At 41.7% G+C, this 15,457-nt stretch overlaps 1 protein-coding gene and 1 non-coding gene across 5 annotated transcripts in view; one reads left to right on the plus strand and one right to left on the minus strand.

Moving 5' to 3' along the window:
• Window positions 1-15,457, minus strand: part of Nr1h4 (nuclear receptor subfamily 1 group H member 4) — a 90,781-nt gene that overhangs the window by 16,158 nt on the left and 59,166 nt on the right. For 2 of the 4 annotated variants that reach the window (XM_032911051.1, XM_032911064.1), the window contains 5 exons: window positions 12,103-12,243; window positions 9,495-9,628; window positions 7,840-7,938; window positions 7,407-7,506; window positions 2,804-2,950 (listed from right to left, as the gene is read on the minus strand). In XM_032911051.1, coding sequence (XP_032766942.1) covers window positions 2,804-2,950; window positions 7,407-7,506; window positions 7,840-7,938; window positions 9,495-9,628; window positions 12,103-12,243 — 621 coding nt within the window. Of the gene's footprint in view, window positions 1-2,803; window positions 2,951-7,406; window positions 7,507-7,839; window positions 7,939-9,494; window positions 9,629-12,090; window positions 12,244-15,457 lie in introns of all 4 variants that reach the window. The other 2 variants (XM_032911059.1, XM_032911048.1) reach the window with 1 other exon arrangement.
• LOC116890415 lies at window positions 266-327 on the plus strand. The gene has a single exon (XR_004386616.1). It is a non-coding gene; the product is annotated as a U7 small nuclear RNA (small nuclear RNA).

The raw sequence follows: 15,457 nt of genomic DNA on the forward strand, positions 1-15,457 counted from the left end.
GAGTTGGAAAATAGTGAACTTTCTCACATGAAATAGCCTCTATGTCTAGATTTGCCAATCACAAGTGCTGTGCCCAGTGAACCGCATAGGACTTGCTATGTTTTAAAAAAAGAAATGTGCTTGCTGTCTTTTTCTAAGAATCAAGGGTCTAAGGTCACAAAATGCTGACTCATGGGATAATCAAAAGGAAACCTGGAGTAAATGATTGAATTGATATGCAAATAAAAGACTGGGCTTTGGTCTGCAAGAGCAGAGTTATCTAGTGAGCTATTGCAGCTCTTTTAGAATTTGTCTATCAGGTTTTCTGTCTTTAGTCAGGAAATCCAAGATCTATCTAGAAAGCTATCTCAAGCGGAAGACAAAGCTGTCAGCTTGCACCCATCATTGACTCTGAGTCACATCTTTTGCTGCTCAAATTTTCCCCTTTCTCAGGACCCTCTCCCAAGCCAAGGCTGGTTCTTGGCACCTCAGGGAAGCAAGTGGCGGATAAGATGACTGAAGGCAAACTTCTACCACCCGTTTGTCCACTCTTCCTCTCAGTAATTCTCCAGATTGTTTCTTAAGCCATTAAGCATCTACCCCAAGAAGCATAGGACCCCCTACACACACACACACACACACACACACACACACACACACACACACACACACAAACACACACACACACACGAGAGAGAGAGAGAGAGAGAGAGAGAGAGAAAGAGAGAGAGAAGAGATTAAAACAAGGTCCCAATCCATTCGAAAAATAAAATCTACCACCTGACGTTTATCTGGTAGATGTTTCTTGCCCACATGCTATGGGCCAGAATCAATAATTTAAAATTGTAGACTATAATCCATACTTCTTGATAACACAATGCCTTTCAAAGAGTGAACGTCTACAACAATATCCTTCGATCCCTCAACCATTCCCCCTTTTCCCCAGAAACAGGGTTCACACCCTTGAAAACCCCTTATCTCCTTGTAGGAGTCTTCCATCCTGGTTTGTTCTGAGGAGACTTACAAAAAAGTTTTCACACTTTCCCTCTTCTGTTCAAAAACCTTTAATATATCTCACTATTACTTAGAAAACAACAAAGTTCAAGGCTCTTAACCTTTAGTCTTATTCCCCTCCTCTCTGGTCCCTGTACTGGAACCCTAAATCTAATGGCCTCAGCCTTACTCACCCGAGATTTCTGGTCTTTATCCTTCCCCCACACTGGCTCTTCTGTCCCAAGTGCACCCCAAGCGTCCAGATGAATCACGGATGAGGGCCCAGTTCAAATGCTAACCTAATCTTTGGAGACCAGGTGCTTCCCATCTCGAAGTCACCTCTCCGCTAGCTCTGTCCCTCCATCTGATTGGACTTCATCTTATTTGTGTAACTTTCTCTGCTTTTACAGGTCCTTAAATTTTACAAAGGAGGCAGCCTGTTTGATTAAAATCATCACCATAGCACTTCCCCTCTAAACCTTCATTAAACTAATAAATCAGTGGTGGCATGAGAATAGTGTACCTTTTACAAGTACACACTGTTAAACTCTGCAATGATGGCAACTATACTTTAGGGTTTTGGAAAATAGCTGTCAATTTTTAACTAAAAATTCATTATACTACAAGATAACCTCTAATGTATGTATATATGTATGTGTGTATATGTGTGTGTGTCTGTGTGTGTGCATGTGTGTGTGCATGTATGTATGTGTATGTGTGTGTGCATGTATGTGTATGTGTATGTGTGTATATGTGTGTATGTATGTGTATGTGTGTGTATGTATGTGTATGTGTGTATGTGTGTGTGTGTGTGTGTGTGTGTAATACAAATACATACTTCCTTCTGATTGCTGTTCTAGAACACTAGTTTTAGAAGTCTTTAACCTTGTTCCAGTCAGTCACAGAATAAGATCTTTAGGGGAGGTCATCTCTTGTCCTCTACCTCCATTCCCCAACCCATCCATAATCTCATAGTGGAATAAAAATACCTTATTTTAAAGATTCCCACAAGAAAAAAATTTGTACAGAGTTTATGGAAATTTATCCTAGTGTCTCTTGGAGTACTCTGCCACAGTACTACTCCATAATAAGTTAAACTGAATTATGTTTAGTATGACTTCACTTTGTCTCTTAACAGGAAGTGTAGTTTATTGATTTAAATGTACGGCTTCTCGCTAGGGATAGGGACTTTAGCTCAGTAGAAGGCCAAATGCCCATTACATGAAATGCTCCATTTAGCTCCAATCATTGCAAAGTAGATAAAATTAAAAAGACATATGGTTTCTGAGGTCAGATTTCTGTTTGTCTCTGGAGATCTGAGCTGAGCTGTTCTGTCTTGGCTTCCTCATCTTTAAAGTAGGGGGTGATCATAGCACCCATCTCATAGGATGATTTCAGTCTTGGACTAAACCATATGTAAATTATTCAGAACAATGTCTGGAACCTGGAACGTGATATATGAGTACTGATATAATTATTTATTTTATTTTAAATGGGATAGATAATAGCTTGATACTAGTCTTTTATACATATAGGTTAGGAATAAATGATTTTTTTTAAAAAAACTGGATAGGTTCAGATCCATTGTACCACTTTTAATCAAATGAAATATTTAATATTTCAAAGGTCAGAGAAGACTATTTTGCTGTTATTAGGAGGATTTTTGAACTAAGATCCCAAAAGTCCCACCTATTGAACCTATATCTTTTACAGTCGTTCTTCATGCTAGGCCCATGGTCATGTAATGTTGCCTGGTAGATTAGGACCCATCTTCATGGTTTGAACACCTAGTTTTACTCAGACTAACGAACTCTTTAACTGTGTCACTTACCACTCTTTCGAATTCTTTCTTCCAACAGGTCTGCGTGTCCGGCAGGAAGTTTCTTATTGAAAATCTCCGCTGAACGAAGGAACATGGCCTCGACTGCAGACCCTTTGAGCAAAGCAATCTGGTCTTCGTGGTCCAGTGTCTGAAACCCTACGATGATAATCAAACAGGTCAAGGAGTCATGTTCACGCAATAATATTTCACACTGTTTACATAGGATACGATTACACGCATACAGTAAGATTTCGTCATTGGATCGTCCACACTGATAAAGACTTCCCATCAACTGAGAATGTAGTTTCACAGTAGGGCTTCAAGTGGAGTCAACTGGATTCCTGTTGGACCCCACAATGAGAGGCTCGACTTTCATCTCCACTAAGTCAGGCTTACTGAAGAAATGCTGTGAGGAGAGAGATGCCAAGCTCATGCATAACTGTGGGAATCGGCTGACTCAGATGAAGCAGCCCTCAGAAACTGGATGTAGGCAGATTCTCTCTGAGCCATTATTCTGGGCACACCTGGCATGCAGGGTCAACTCAGAAAATAAAAGCCTCAGAGCCAGAATATCAGGCTGACCCATCAGAATGTTGAGAATGAGAAACATATCCCCCAAGACGATTAGTGCCATCTTGAGGTATGATTTCTGGGCTAAGGTCTGCACCATGCAACGTGGGGAAAACAGACAAAACTGAGGAAGAACTACTAGTTTCAAGGAACAGAACGTCATCTGGAAGACAGGAAGTCCTCATCCCCTCAGCCCCCAGCAATGGCTCTGATGTCCTGCCCATGCCCCCTCCCTACCTCTCTCCCCCTGCAACACTGAGGCCATGGCTCTATTGTGATCTTGAAATGTCTCAGAGATGGATATTCTTCCCTGGTATCCCCATACCTGCCTTCTGCCCCCAACAGACATCAGTTATCTACTGCAAACTTATCCCGTAAAGCCCCAAGCCCTTACTAGATCCCACCTGCTTCATGTCTGCCCACAGAACATACCACTACCTGTCGCGAGGCAATGGAGTCATGCTTATGCATTAGCGGCTGCCTATGAAGGAATACAAGCTTTTTAGAACAGATATCGACTACTTCACTTTTGTATCCTGGCACATAATAGGTGCCCGATGTTACCTGTCAGGCAGCAGGATGAATAAATGAAAGATAAAAACATCCACGATAATTTTTACACATACACAGAGAGGGGAGAAGGAGAGAAGGAGGGGAGAGACAGAGAGACAGAGAGAGACAGAGACAGAGCGAGAGAGTGAGCAAGAGAGCGAGAGAGCGAGCAAGAGAGCGAGAGCGAGAGCGAGAGCGAGAGCGAGAGCGAGAGCGAGAGAGAGAGAGAGAGAGAGAGAGAGAGAGAGAGAGAGAGAGAGAGAGAGAGAGTCTCTAATGGATTAGGAGGTTGTTAACAGCAATGGGCATTCAGAGAGTAACGCTAAGGATTAAGTCACCCTCTAGGTTGGAGACTTAGCCCAGTTGGTAGAGTGATTGTCTAAGCCTGCTAGAAGCCCTGGGTTCCAAACCCTCCCCTGCACCATATGAAACTGGACATGATGATGCTTGCCTACACTCTCAATAGTTGTTAGATAAAAGCACGGAGACCAGAAGTTCAAGGTCTTCTTCTAATCAAACCACTTATTTGAGGTCAGTCTGGCTTCCATAGTGCTGACAGGACCATGCCTTCTCCTTACCGGGTCTCCGGCCCTCTGGGCAGTGACTGAAAGGACGTATCTAAATAGATAGCAGAATTTCCCATGGATCCCTTTCAGTATTGGAGATATACCACCATTGCTGATACTTGCGATGTTATTTCTCTAGTTGCAGTTAAGGGGAACTGACTGATGGGAGCCTTTTGTCTATTGTTTCTTTCAGTGTTTTAAGGTTTTATAATCTCCCCTCCCCTGCCCCGGCTTTATGCATTGAACAGACATTCATTCTACCCACCCCCACTTTGGAACCAGCGACTGGGAATGAGGAGGAGTTAAGATACTTCCATTTACATCTTGTCACCCATTATTTTGCAGATCAAAAGGAACTGACCATTTAAAGGGGGAGGGGGAGGGGGAGGGGGAGGGAGAGTCTTCACATAGTTTTTAAAATCTCACTGCCCTCTACTTTTTTCCTTTCTTCTCCTCATGGTTTTTATTTTTGTGTGATCTGGGTTTTTAATCTAGATTGGTGTCACCTTAATTAGCATATAACAAATTAAGCTCCTCTTTCATTGTGAGTAGAGAAGCAAGAGAATATTAAAGTTTCGACGACAGCGAGTACTTTCCGCGTTTTATGAGTTTTATTAGGCTAATGTCTATCTGTGACACATTTAATAAAGGACAGCATAATGCTGGCAAAAAGAAGGCAAATGAGCAGGCCTAATTAAAAACCTACGTCAGAAGTTACTGTCTGCAGTTTAATAAGCGTTACGCTGCTACCGAAGTATTTATTACACTCTGCACATGAAATTGTAAAAGCACTAATATTTTTAAATTCTTTTGAGACAAATTTTATTAGGTAGCCCCGGCTAACTTTGTTAATTTATTTTTTTTCACTGAAACCATCTATATCACTTCTCCAATATCTCTGATTTCACAGACACACTGATGATGCATGCTGGGAAATGTGGCTTGGCACTCCAGTTTTCTTACTGGAGAAATTCATGGGCTTAGCGCGTCAGGCCACAGCCCTTTCCTTTACCGTCTATACACCACCATTCATCAACCCACGTGGACTTTCAAATCCGTCATCCACTTCCATCAGGAAGTCCTTTTCTCTTCTACTCTTATAACCTCAGTTGGAGGCTTCTTCCCTAGCCTTGAGCAGTGCTGTAGAAACTGATCCCCCTGCTTCCTGTCTCTTCCCATCCAAGCCCATGTCATAAACCTGATAAGACCATTTATCTGTAACAAAAACTCCATCATTTTCTGAAACCTGTTTACCAAAACCCAGGAGGCAATGGCTACATTCCTTAGTTAGGCCCTTACCATCCAATGCCAATTTGCCTTACTACCTGGTCAAAGAGCACACCAAAGACATTATTCTATAGCCACATTGAAATGTGTGTGTGTGTGTGTGTGTGTGTGTGTGTGTGTGTGTGTGTAGAGGGTGGCATATATGTTTGTGTGTACATTTTTAATTGTGTGCGCATCCACACATGTGGGTGTGGCTTTGTGAAGGTTAGAGGTCAACAATGATTGGCCTTGTCGAACATTCTCCATTTTATTTTTGGAGACAGATGCACTGACTCTGGACCTCACTGACTCAGCTAGCATGGCTGGTCAGCAAGTCCTGGGGATCCTTCTGTCTTGCCTCTCCAGTGCTGGTATTACGGGAGCATAACACCATTCCTGGCTGCTTCCTTGCGTACTGGAGATCCAACATCAAGCCCATGTCTTTGGCCTCTATGGGTACCTGTGAGTGCCTGTGTGTGTGTGTGTGTGTGTGTGTGTGTGTGTGTGTGTGTGTGTGTGTGTATGTGTGTGTGTGTGTGTATCTGTGTGTGTGTGTGTGTGTGTGTTTGTGTGTGTGTGTGTGTGTGTGTTTGAGTGGGTGTGTGGGTGTGTGTGTGTGTGTGTGTGTGTGGGGGGGGCATGTGGAGGTATGTGTGTGTGTGTGTGTGTTAATACCCTTTAACTGCCCTCCTTGAAGGGAACAGCCATGCACCTGTATGGCATCAACCACTGTTTATTGAATAAGAGATAATGACCACTTTGCAGTGTCTCAATTCTGAGCTATTGATTTGGAAGATTATTTTCAGTTTTAAAAACAGGATTTAATGTATACCAGGCTAGTCTTAAAGGTTAATATGCAGCCAAAGATGACCATAACTTGTTACTTCTGCCTCCACCTTCTAAGTGGCAGAATTTATAAGCACATACCATCAGGTCCAGTTTACACATGGGGCTATGGCTCAAACTCAGAACTTCATGAATATTTTTTAATGTTTTATAAAGTTTAATAATTAAAGCGATAATGTAAAAAAAAAAACCTGCTTACAAGTCAGACACAGTAGAAGAAAGAATTAGTGAACTGGTAGCATAGGTGGGCACAGCAGTTTGTGAGTGGTTCAACATAAAAAGACAACTGCATTCCAGTGGCGGATATCTGTTCTCCCTGGAATCCGTGGGCAGCTGCACCCCGGGCACACACACGATTCAAATAATGCAAACAAATCTTTAATAAAAGCCAGTGATATTATCATCCACATGCAAATGCAGAAATGAAGTGGAATCCTCATTTTACACTAGAACTTCCTGAATATCAAGCAAGCGTTTTAGCAACTGAACTTGAGAATTATTATAAATGGTGTGAGTATGTTTTCTGCCTTGAACTTCTCATGTCTGTGGTAATTACAAGTGTTAAGTCAGACATGTTTTGCTTTTCAAGGGAACTTGAATCTCTTCAATGACACAGAAAAAAAAAACTGTACAGTGTAGTAGAGTAATGACTAATGGAGAAGCAACTCACAAAAGGAATCCTGGTGATAGATCTAATCACATAAGAATGCTCTAAGAACTGGAAAAAAATATTGTACAGAGAGTAATTGATATTATAATGGCACATTTTACACATTTCAAGAACATTAATTTTTATTATTTAAAAAAAATACCTGGAAGTCTTTTCGTGAATTCTACGAGAATCTGTACGTGACTGGTAGCCATTTCTGTTAATATGAGAAAATTTTCTTCTGCACTAAATTCTTCTTTTAACTAAATTTTAAGGAAAAGTAAATGGTTAATGAGTAGACAGGAAAAGAATAACCCAACATAAAATCGTTAAAGGACAAAAACCAAACTTGAATAACGAAATGGAAAGACCCAGATCATATTTGGAAAACCATTACTACTTACAAGATAGATCTGAGACTTCCTTTTCAATTGCTGGATGCTGATAAAAGTTTGAGCATATAGCTTGAAGTCTCAGAAAACAATGACTTTGAATAACACATTTACATATAAATCCCGCCTTAAAAGGTTTAAGTAAAAGGACAGGTCACAAAAATGCTAACTTGAAGCAAGTCTATTTTCAGATGGCGTACGTACGATTTTATTTGTAATCTCCTGTGGCATTCTCTGTTTGCTGTATGAGTCCATAATATAATCCAGGAGGGTCTGCTGGTCTACAGTGAGTTCAGTTTTCTCCTACACTGGCAAGAAAATGAAAGGTGTTAGGGAGGGCGGTTAATGGCATCTTCCAATGTGTGCCCTTATCTGAAACAAACTAACAACAAAGGATTTTCCGAAGCCCCAAGAGCTGGGACCTTTCCCCTAGTGGGAAATAGGTTTCTCCGGGTCCTGGCACAGGCAGTAGTGCATTTGCCTGAAGTTGTTTCCGTCTTGCTCATTTTCCTACTTGGAAAAAATGGACAACGAAATATTCTTCTCCTGCATCTCACGGGAGTATAGAGTAATTTGAATATAGGGGTCATTGAGCACGGTAGCGTTGTAGGTCAGTAGAATTTGAAGGTTAAAATCATAGCTTCCAGTGTGTTGAATGGAGAGTCCATCCACACATACTCATCTGTATTCAAGGGTGGCAAACCGTGGCCTTTGGACCACATCCACCTGTGTAAATATAATATTTTATTGCTCCTTTCTTGGTATTTGGTTTGTGCTCCTTTTGAGTTAAAATAGCAGTTACATTGATGTCATAGAGAGCATGTGGCCAACACCTAAAAGCCTACCTATGTAGTACATTACAGAAAAAAAAAAGTCTGCTAAGCCCACAGTCATCAGTCTGTCTATCCCTTTCCTTGGCAGAATGATCCTTTTTCAAAAGATTAGTTTTCCTGAAATCAATACAAACAGTCAGATTTAAAAAAAAAAACAAAAAACAAAAAACAACAACAACAACAAAAAAAAACAAAACTAACAGTGGAGGAAGTCCTTCATCCCAAGTAAATACAGCCAAAGATCTAGCTTGGAGATCATGGCTTGTTGGCTTTTTGGCCAAGAGCTGAGAATTCTTCCAGATGTTCTCTGATTTATCATTGTGTGGGCTTCTAATTAGCCCAGAAGTGGTTCCCTCACTCTGCCGTTAGTTTATCCAATGGATTTCTTAAGATTCAATGAAAAGGGTTTTCTCTATTGATTTACAGATGTGTGGCATCCCTTTTTCCCTGGCTGATGAGGACCAATCCACAGCCTCTGCAGGGTCCAGACTTCCGGAGTTGGAACTTTCCTCTCAAGGGCAAGAGTTGGGTGGGGAATTGGGATATGATCATCAAAAGGTCACGTGGAGCCCAGGCATGGCACTGCAGGTTTTTAATTCCAGAATCCTGAAGGCAAGTTCTAGCACTTGGAAGGCAGAGGCAGGAGGATCGCTGTGACTTTGAAGCTATCCTGGTCTAAATAATGTGTTCCAAGATCCCATGTCAAGAAAAAAAAAAGCCTCAAGTGGAAAACTCCATCGTGAAGATTAAATCGTTCCCACTGGCAGCCCTTAAGTAGTAAGAAGCCCCGGAAAGAATCTTCACTTTCTATGCTATACACTACATTTTAAATTTTATTTAAAATTTCACACCAAAGTGTCCATTTCCCTCTTGATTCAAAAGAAAAGGATGACTCCATTCCAGGGTTCAACTGAGAAGAAAATTTGGGCGTGGCTGAGGCTCTAATCTGACAACCTCCGGGCCAGACTGACAGGTTCCCAAGAAGCCCATTCGCCGCTGGCTTTGGCCACGCCATCGCACTGTTACCCTGCATAGCTTGGTCGTGGAGGTCACTTGCCGCAAGTCACGCCCTTCGCTGTCCTCATTCACTGACTGATCGGCATGCTGCTTCACATTTTTCCTTAGCCGTTTAGATTTACACTGAATTTCAGTTAACAAACCTGTAGGGAGGGGGGCGGGGGAGGGGAGAGAAAGAAAATAAGGATTAAAAAAATCCTATTGGGTGTGTGGTCCTTGAAGCAGCTGTTAGGTGGTCAGCTCAGGTGATGAGCAGAATTAATTCTAGCTCATCTGTCATTTAACAGGAGAAGGGCAGTTGGAGAGATGGCTTCGAGGTTAAGAATAGCTGCTGCTCTTGCAGAAGGTCAGAGAAGGTTGGTTCTTAGCACCCACACTACATGGGTGGGGTGCCTCACAACCACCTGTGATTCTAGTTCCAGGGGGTCCCATGCCCTCTCCCGGCTTCCTCACGTACCCTGCATATGTGATACACATCCACACAAACACATACCACTTAGACAAAAAATAAATAAATAAGTAAGTAAATCAATCAATCAATCGTAGGGAAAATAAAAAACTAAATTTTTTTTTAAGATTCGATTTTGAGTGAGGCGTTTGACATCTGTGTGTTTCTTCATTTGCAAAACATAAATATTTGCCACAGAGTTTTGCATAGATGTGATTAGATATTTTAAAAAACTCTGGGCTTTATATACAAATAATTTGTAATGCGACAGGGTCCTACGAAGCAAAAGGTGTTTCGTCAATGGTACTGCAAATCCCACACTCCCTGTTCCTGGTCTAGGAGACCAGGGAAGCTGCCTTTAAAGCCTTCAAAACATACAATTACTTTCAAACATACAATTATTTTTTTTTACCTACATTAATACTGTTCAATAAAAAGTATATTTAGTTTTATATTAAACTTGTTGAGTAAGACACGTGTGAATACCTTTCAGAAAAAAAAACCCTATGAATCTATGCAAATTATTTAAATATATATAAAGGTTACAATACTTAAGGAATGCCAGTCGTGGTTTGGTTCCCAAGTTTAAGATAAAACCTCTATTGTGCTATTGGGAGGTGGGGGAGGCATGAGGAGGGGACAGATCTGTGGGTCATTGGTGGAATGCTCTCAGATGCGACTGTGGGACCCCAGCTTTTTCCTCGGCCCATTTCCTTCCAGGTCACGAGGTAAGCTTTGTGCTACCAGCATCAGCTTCTCACCTGTGCCCTGCAGAAGCTTAAACACTGTGGAAAACAGTCACGGAACTTCTAAATGAATGAGTCAAAAGGAAGGTTTTCTCTTAATAATTCTCTCCGGTATTTTTAGGTATCGATAGAAACCGACTAACACAAAGTGTCAGAATTTTTTTTTTCAGTGAATGTGTAGTCTTTGTCAATGATGCTTTGAGCTTTAACAAGTAGCAGAGACGCCTTCCGGATTTTTGAGTCTCTCTGTTCTCTCAAGGCTGATGAAACAAAACTCTAGGAGGATTGACTCATGAAACAGCTGCGTGCCCGACGGGAAGATGTTTTGTGCTTATAAATAAAACTACGGACTTTCATGGGGGTCGGTCTCTTACAAAATGAGCTCAGATAGAGCGAGTTCATATTTAAATAATGAGCAACCTGAACCGCCCAGGGTCAAAGGGTTACCCCTGCAAGATTGGATTGCAGCTACTGCCCCATGCAGGTTCTTATTTCGTGTTCGCTAAAAAGCGATTGCGATCAGCCTGTATAAAACTTTCATCCATCCAGCGACGGATTATTTATTTACACAGTCCGATTTTTCTCCCTCCTGAACACATTGTTTCCCAGGGAGCATCCCAGTCTCCAGTGCGGTTCAGGAACAATGGAGCCCTAGTCACCTCCCGCAGGCTTTTATTTCCTGTGGCATTCCCTCCCCGAAGGTTGTCATCCCCTTGGTGACATTCGTTTGTCGGTCTGTTTGGAGGAGGAACAAGGCGTATCACTCAACCAGAGCGGGCTGTAGGATGAAAAATTAATAATGCTATACTAACATGCATTCTAATTTCTAATGAAGACGGTGGTTCCCTCAAAGAGCCAGTGTTTAATACAGTGTCCCCTTATCAGATCGAAGAACAAAATTATATTAAAACTCGGGGTCATTAATTTCCTGTGTAAACCTATATACAAATCGGCTCACAGCTGCGCTAAGGGGAGACGAATTCTTAATAAAAACGACTTAGTTTAAAACCCCATTTAGATAATCCACAGGCAGTTACTGTCCCGCCGCTGTGAGTTTTTTATGGTAATTAAGCAACAAATAAGAAGCACATTAAAATCAAATTTAGATGAACCTCTCAGAATGCCGCACGACATAGCTCATTAAACCAAGCTGTTTCAACGATGACAACGTCACTCTTTGTATAAAGTCCTCACAACAAAGGAAGACACAACCCAAAGCAAACCCCAGCCATTTCTTTCAGAGAAATAAGTTGCTCTTCAGAGGACTGTTTAAGGAAGTCACCGGTCGAGCGCCCTGCTCAAGAACCGAGACGGCTCAGCAGGTCCCGTCTTCAACATGGGACGGTCTGAGTTACCTGGCGCCTGCCTCCTTAGGAGGTTTTAGTGGAGTTTAATTGCTTGAGGTGGATACCTGTATACATACATTCAGCCAACATTCCCATCTCTCTGCACTTCCTTAGCCGGCAATCCTGGCACTTCCGACGCATGTACATATCCATCACGCAGTTGCCCCCGTTCTTACACTTGTACACGGCGTTTTTGGTGATGCTTCTTCGGAAGAAACCTGTGGGAGAAACACTGGAAACTGTAAGAACATCCCTAACAAGTTTTCAGGATATATATGTGGATATCAGAGTTCTCGGGGGACTCTTGGGGATCAACCTGATCGATCGATGAGCCCTGAGCCATGGGGAGGTAGCAATGGACACTTTGCCGTGATCTGTTATTGAAAAGGGAGCTATTGTAAATGTATCTCTCTAGAACAATAACAAGTGGAAATTAGGGACTCTCTTTGGAGGAAAAAATCAGGTTTAAAAAAAAAAGAATATATTGCTTTCATTTATCTTTACTAGGGGACAATTATGAACCAGTAAGTGCTACATGCTGGCCCTATAAAGGCAAACATCCATCCCTGCCCTCCCAGAGTTTAAAGGTTGACCAGAAACAAATGACCAAGCAAGGGAAGAGTAGGAGTTGTGTAGATACTGACCGATGCTGTGCTGGGGCAGGACGCACGCAGTGAATGGTTAATATAGCAAGTAAGGAGTTAGAGATTTAACTCTGTAATCAAGAGCACTCCAGCGCTCTTGTAGAAGACAGGGCTGGGTTCTCCAAACACACATGGCGGTTTACAACTCCAGTTCCAGGAACCCAACACCTTTTGACTTCCGTGGACATCAGGCATGCAGACAGAACTCTCATATGACACACAAAATAAAAAATAAATAATCCTTTCTCAAAACTTTGAACGTGAGGCACGGAGCAAAAAGCCAGAACGTGTGTTGTTTACTGGGTGTTTAGGAAGAAAGCTCTATTCAAGGCTTCAGCTTTTCAGCACTTAATATGACAGCCCTGTCTAACAATAAAAATGCCAAGCTTGATTTAAAATGCAGTGTTTCCCCAGAGAATAGCAGTCCAGCTTCAGACAGGTTAGAAAGATGCCTAAAGCCAGGATGGGAATGTGACTCTTCCCCCCTACATGTCCCTCATAGATGCCAGGGTTGGTGTGGCAGTAAGCAGGGATATGTATTTGAGGAGCAAGAGAAGTAACAGAAGTTTACACACAATTTTAGTTTCTGAGGTTTTGGTGATATGTGGTAAAGCACGGTTCAAAGACACTAATGGAAAATTCCAGAAATAAGCCCCTCATAAAATTTGAAATTACACGTTTCTGAGTAGTGTAATGAATGGAATGTATTTTTATATTTATTTGTGTTTTTTTTTTCTTTCTTGTAGTCTCATCCAGGATAAGAATCATCCCTTCAGCAGGCAAATCCATATTGTACCTATTGATTACCCACCCAGTGGCATTTGAGAGATCTCCTTTTTGCAACAAATTCTAACTGTGTGTCATTCAAATTTTTCTATTTTGTCATTGATTATACTGGTAATTTTCCTGTGCCTAATTCAAGTCTGTATAGCTATGTATACGATTTACATTTTGAAACCTCTACTGGGTATCTTGGAATGTAGCCACTGTGGATGAAGGGGCACCATTTTGTTTTCAAAACTGGGTGTATGTGGCAAGTTTTCAAAGTTGACACTTCCTGCCTTGGGCTGAGTCCTTCCCTTCCCATCACCAGGCTACTTTCAGTCACACTTCTTTGATGAGAACAAAGCTATTTCAATTTTAACTTTGTCTGCTCTAGGTTTATTCCTGTCCTACTTGGTGTTAACTGTCAAGTTGACAGTATCCAGAATCACCAGGCTTTTTAAAAGTCTCAGTCAATTGTCTTTATTAGGTTGGTCTGTGGGCATGTCTATGAAGTAATCTTAAGTGTTAGTGGATTTAGGAGGGCCCAGTCCACCGCCGGTGGTACCATTCCCTAGGCTATAAGGAAGCTAGCTAAACATGGTCCTGAGCATGCCAGGACACAAGCAGTGTTCTTCCAGCCAGCTTGGTTTCTGCTGTACTACTTCGAGTGTAAATGAGTTCTCGACAGGAGATAGTTCTGTTTTCTTGCAGAAACAGCAAGCAGACAGACCTGCCTTGTCTTCACTCAGTGATGGACTGTGACCTAGAAGCATTAAGTTGAAATAAGTTGCCTCTGGGCATTGAGTTTTTACCACAGCAGCAGAAAGAAAACAGAACAACTCTATATCCTTTCCACTGAGGTCTCCCTGTCTGAAGTTCTTGGCAAGGACTTATGACTTCATGATGACTTGCTCTTGTCCAAGACAGAAGTTGTGATTTTTACAGATGTTGGGGGAATAATAGCAAACATTTATTGCGCTAACCACTGTACTATCACTCAGCTACTTAATCATACTATCAGTTACTCTCTTCCCCTACATCATAAAGGAAAATAATACAGAGAAGTTAAATACTCTGACCTTGATTTTAGGGAAACTCAAAACCAGGAAGATCCTTAATTGCTCTGCTGTAGTTTTCTCTTTCCCCTGGGGCACAGGACAAGAGAACAGCTTAACACTAAGTGATGACAGAAAGCTAAATTTTCTGATGTTTTGGGTATCAAGATGGGTGAGGCACCCCTGTCTTTCAGAACTCTCAGCTTGAAGACGTAAATTCAGAGCAGAGTGCAAGACAGGCTGACAGCTAAATATGTAAAATATTATTGAAGTACGGGAGAAAAAAATGTTGGAATATAGAAGAAAATTCCATATAGAAGCATATAGAAGCCATTCTATGTGCTTGTAAAGGTTGCGGTATGTGTTAGAGGGAGGACAACAATAATACTGTAGACACGGAAAGTTGCATGTTTACTATGAGAACTGAGAAATATATCCAGTTATCATTATAAAATTATTACAATAAAATAACTATAATCTAAATGTCTCCCAGTGCCTAAGAATCAAATGTCAAATGTCGAGCTAGGGTGAGCCTAATTCCAAGTGAGGAAATCAGAAAAGGCTTTTTGAAAAATTTGAATGAGGTCTTACAGAATAATTTTTGAAACATGTACCATGTGGCAGGAGGGACCTTCTGCGAATGAGAAAGGCACTGTGCCACAGAAGTTCCTAGGAAGAGTAGGTGATCCATTTTGGTAGCAGGGTAGAGCCTGGGAATATTAGTGAGGGGCGGCTAAGGGGATGCCCTTGAAAGTCATCCACAGAGAGGGATCTTTGCTATGTAGGAAAAGAGGGATCCTTGAAGAACTCGGCGATAGAAGGTCTGATCTAGTCCGCAGTCCTGGAAGGCAGAACAAGATGGAGAAGTATCCACCTGGAAACTGGAGACAGAAGACAGGAGACCGTACCATAGCTGAAAGGTTGGAGATGTTAGGCTAGGCTGGAAGAGAGCTAAAAGGGGAAATGGA

The sequence above is a fragment of the Rattus rattus genome, chromosome 1 (assembly GCF_011064425.1).
Source record: "Rattus rattus isolate New Zealand chromosome 1, Rrattus_CSIRO_v1, whole genome shotgun sequence".
In the NCBI taxonomy this organism is placed as follows: Eukaryota; Metazoa; Chordata; class Mammalia; order Rodentia; family Muridae; genus Rattus; species Rattus rattus.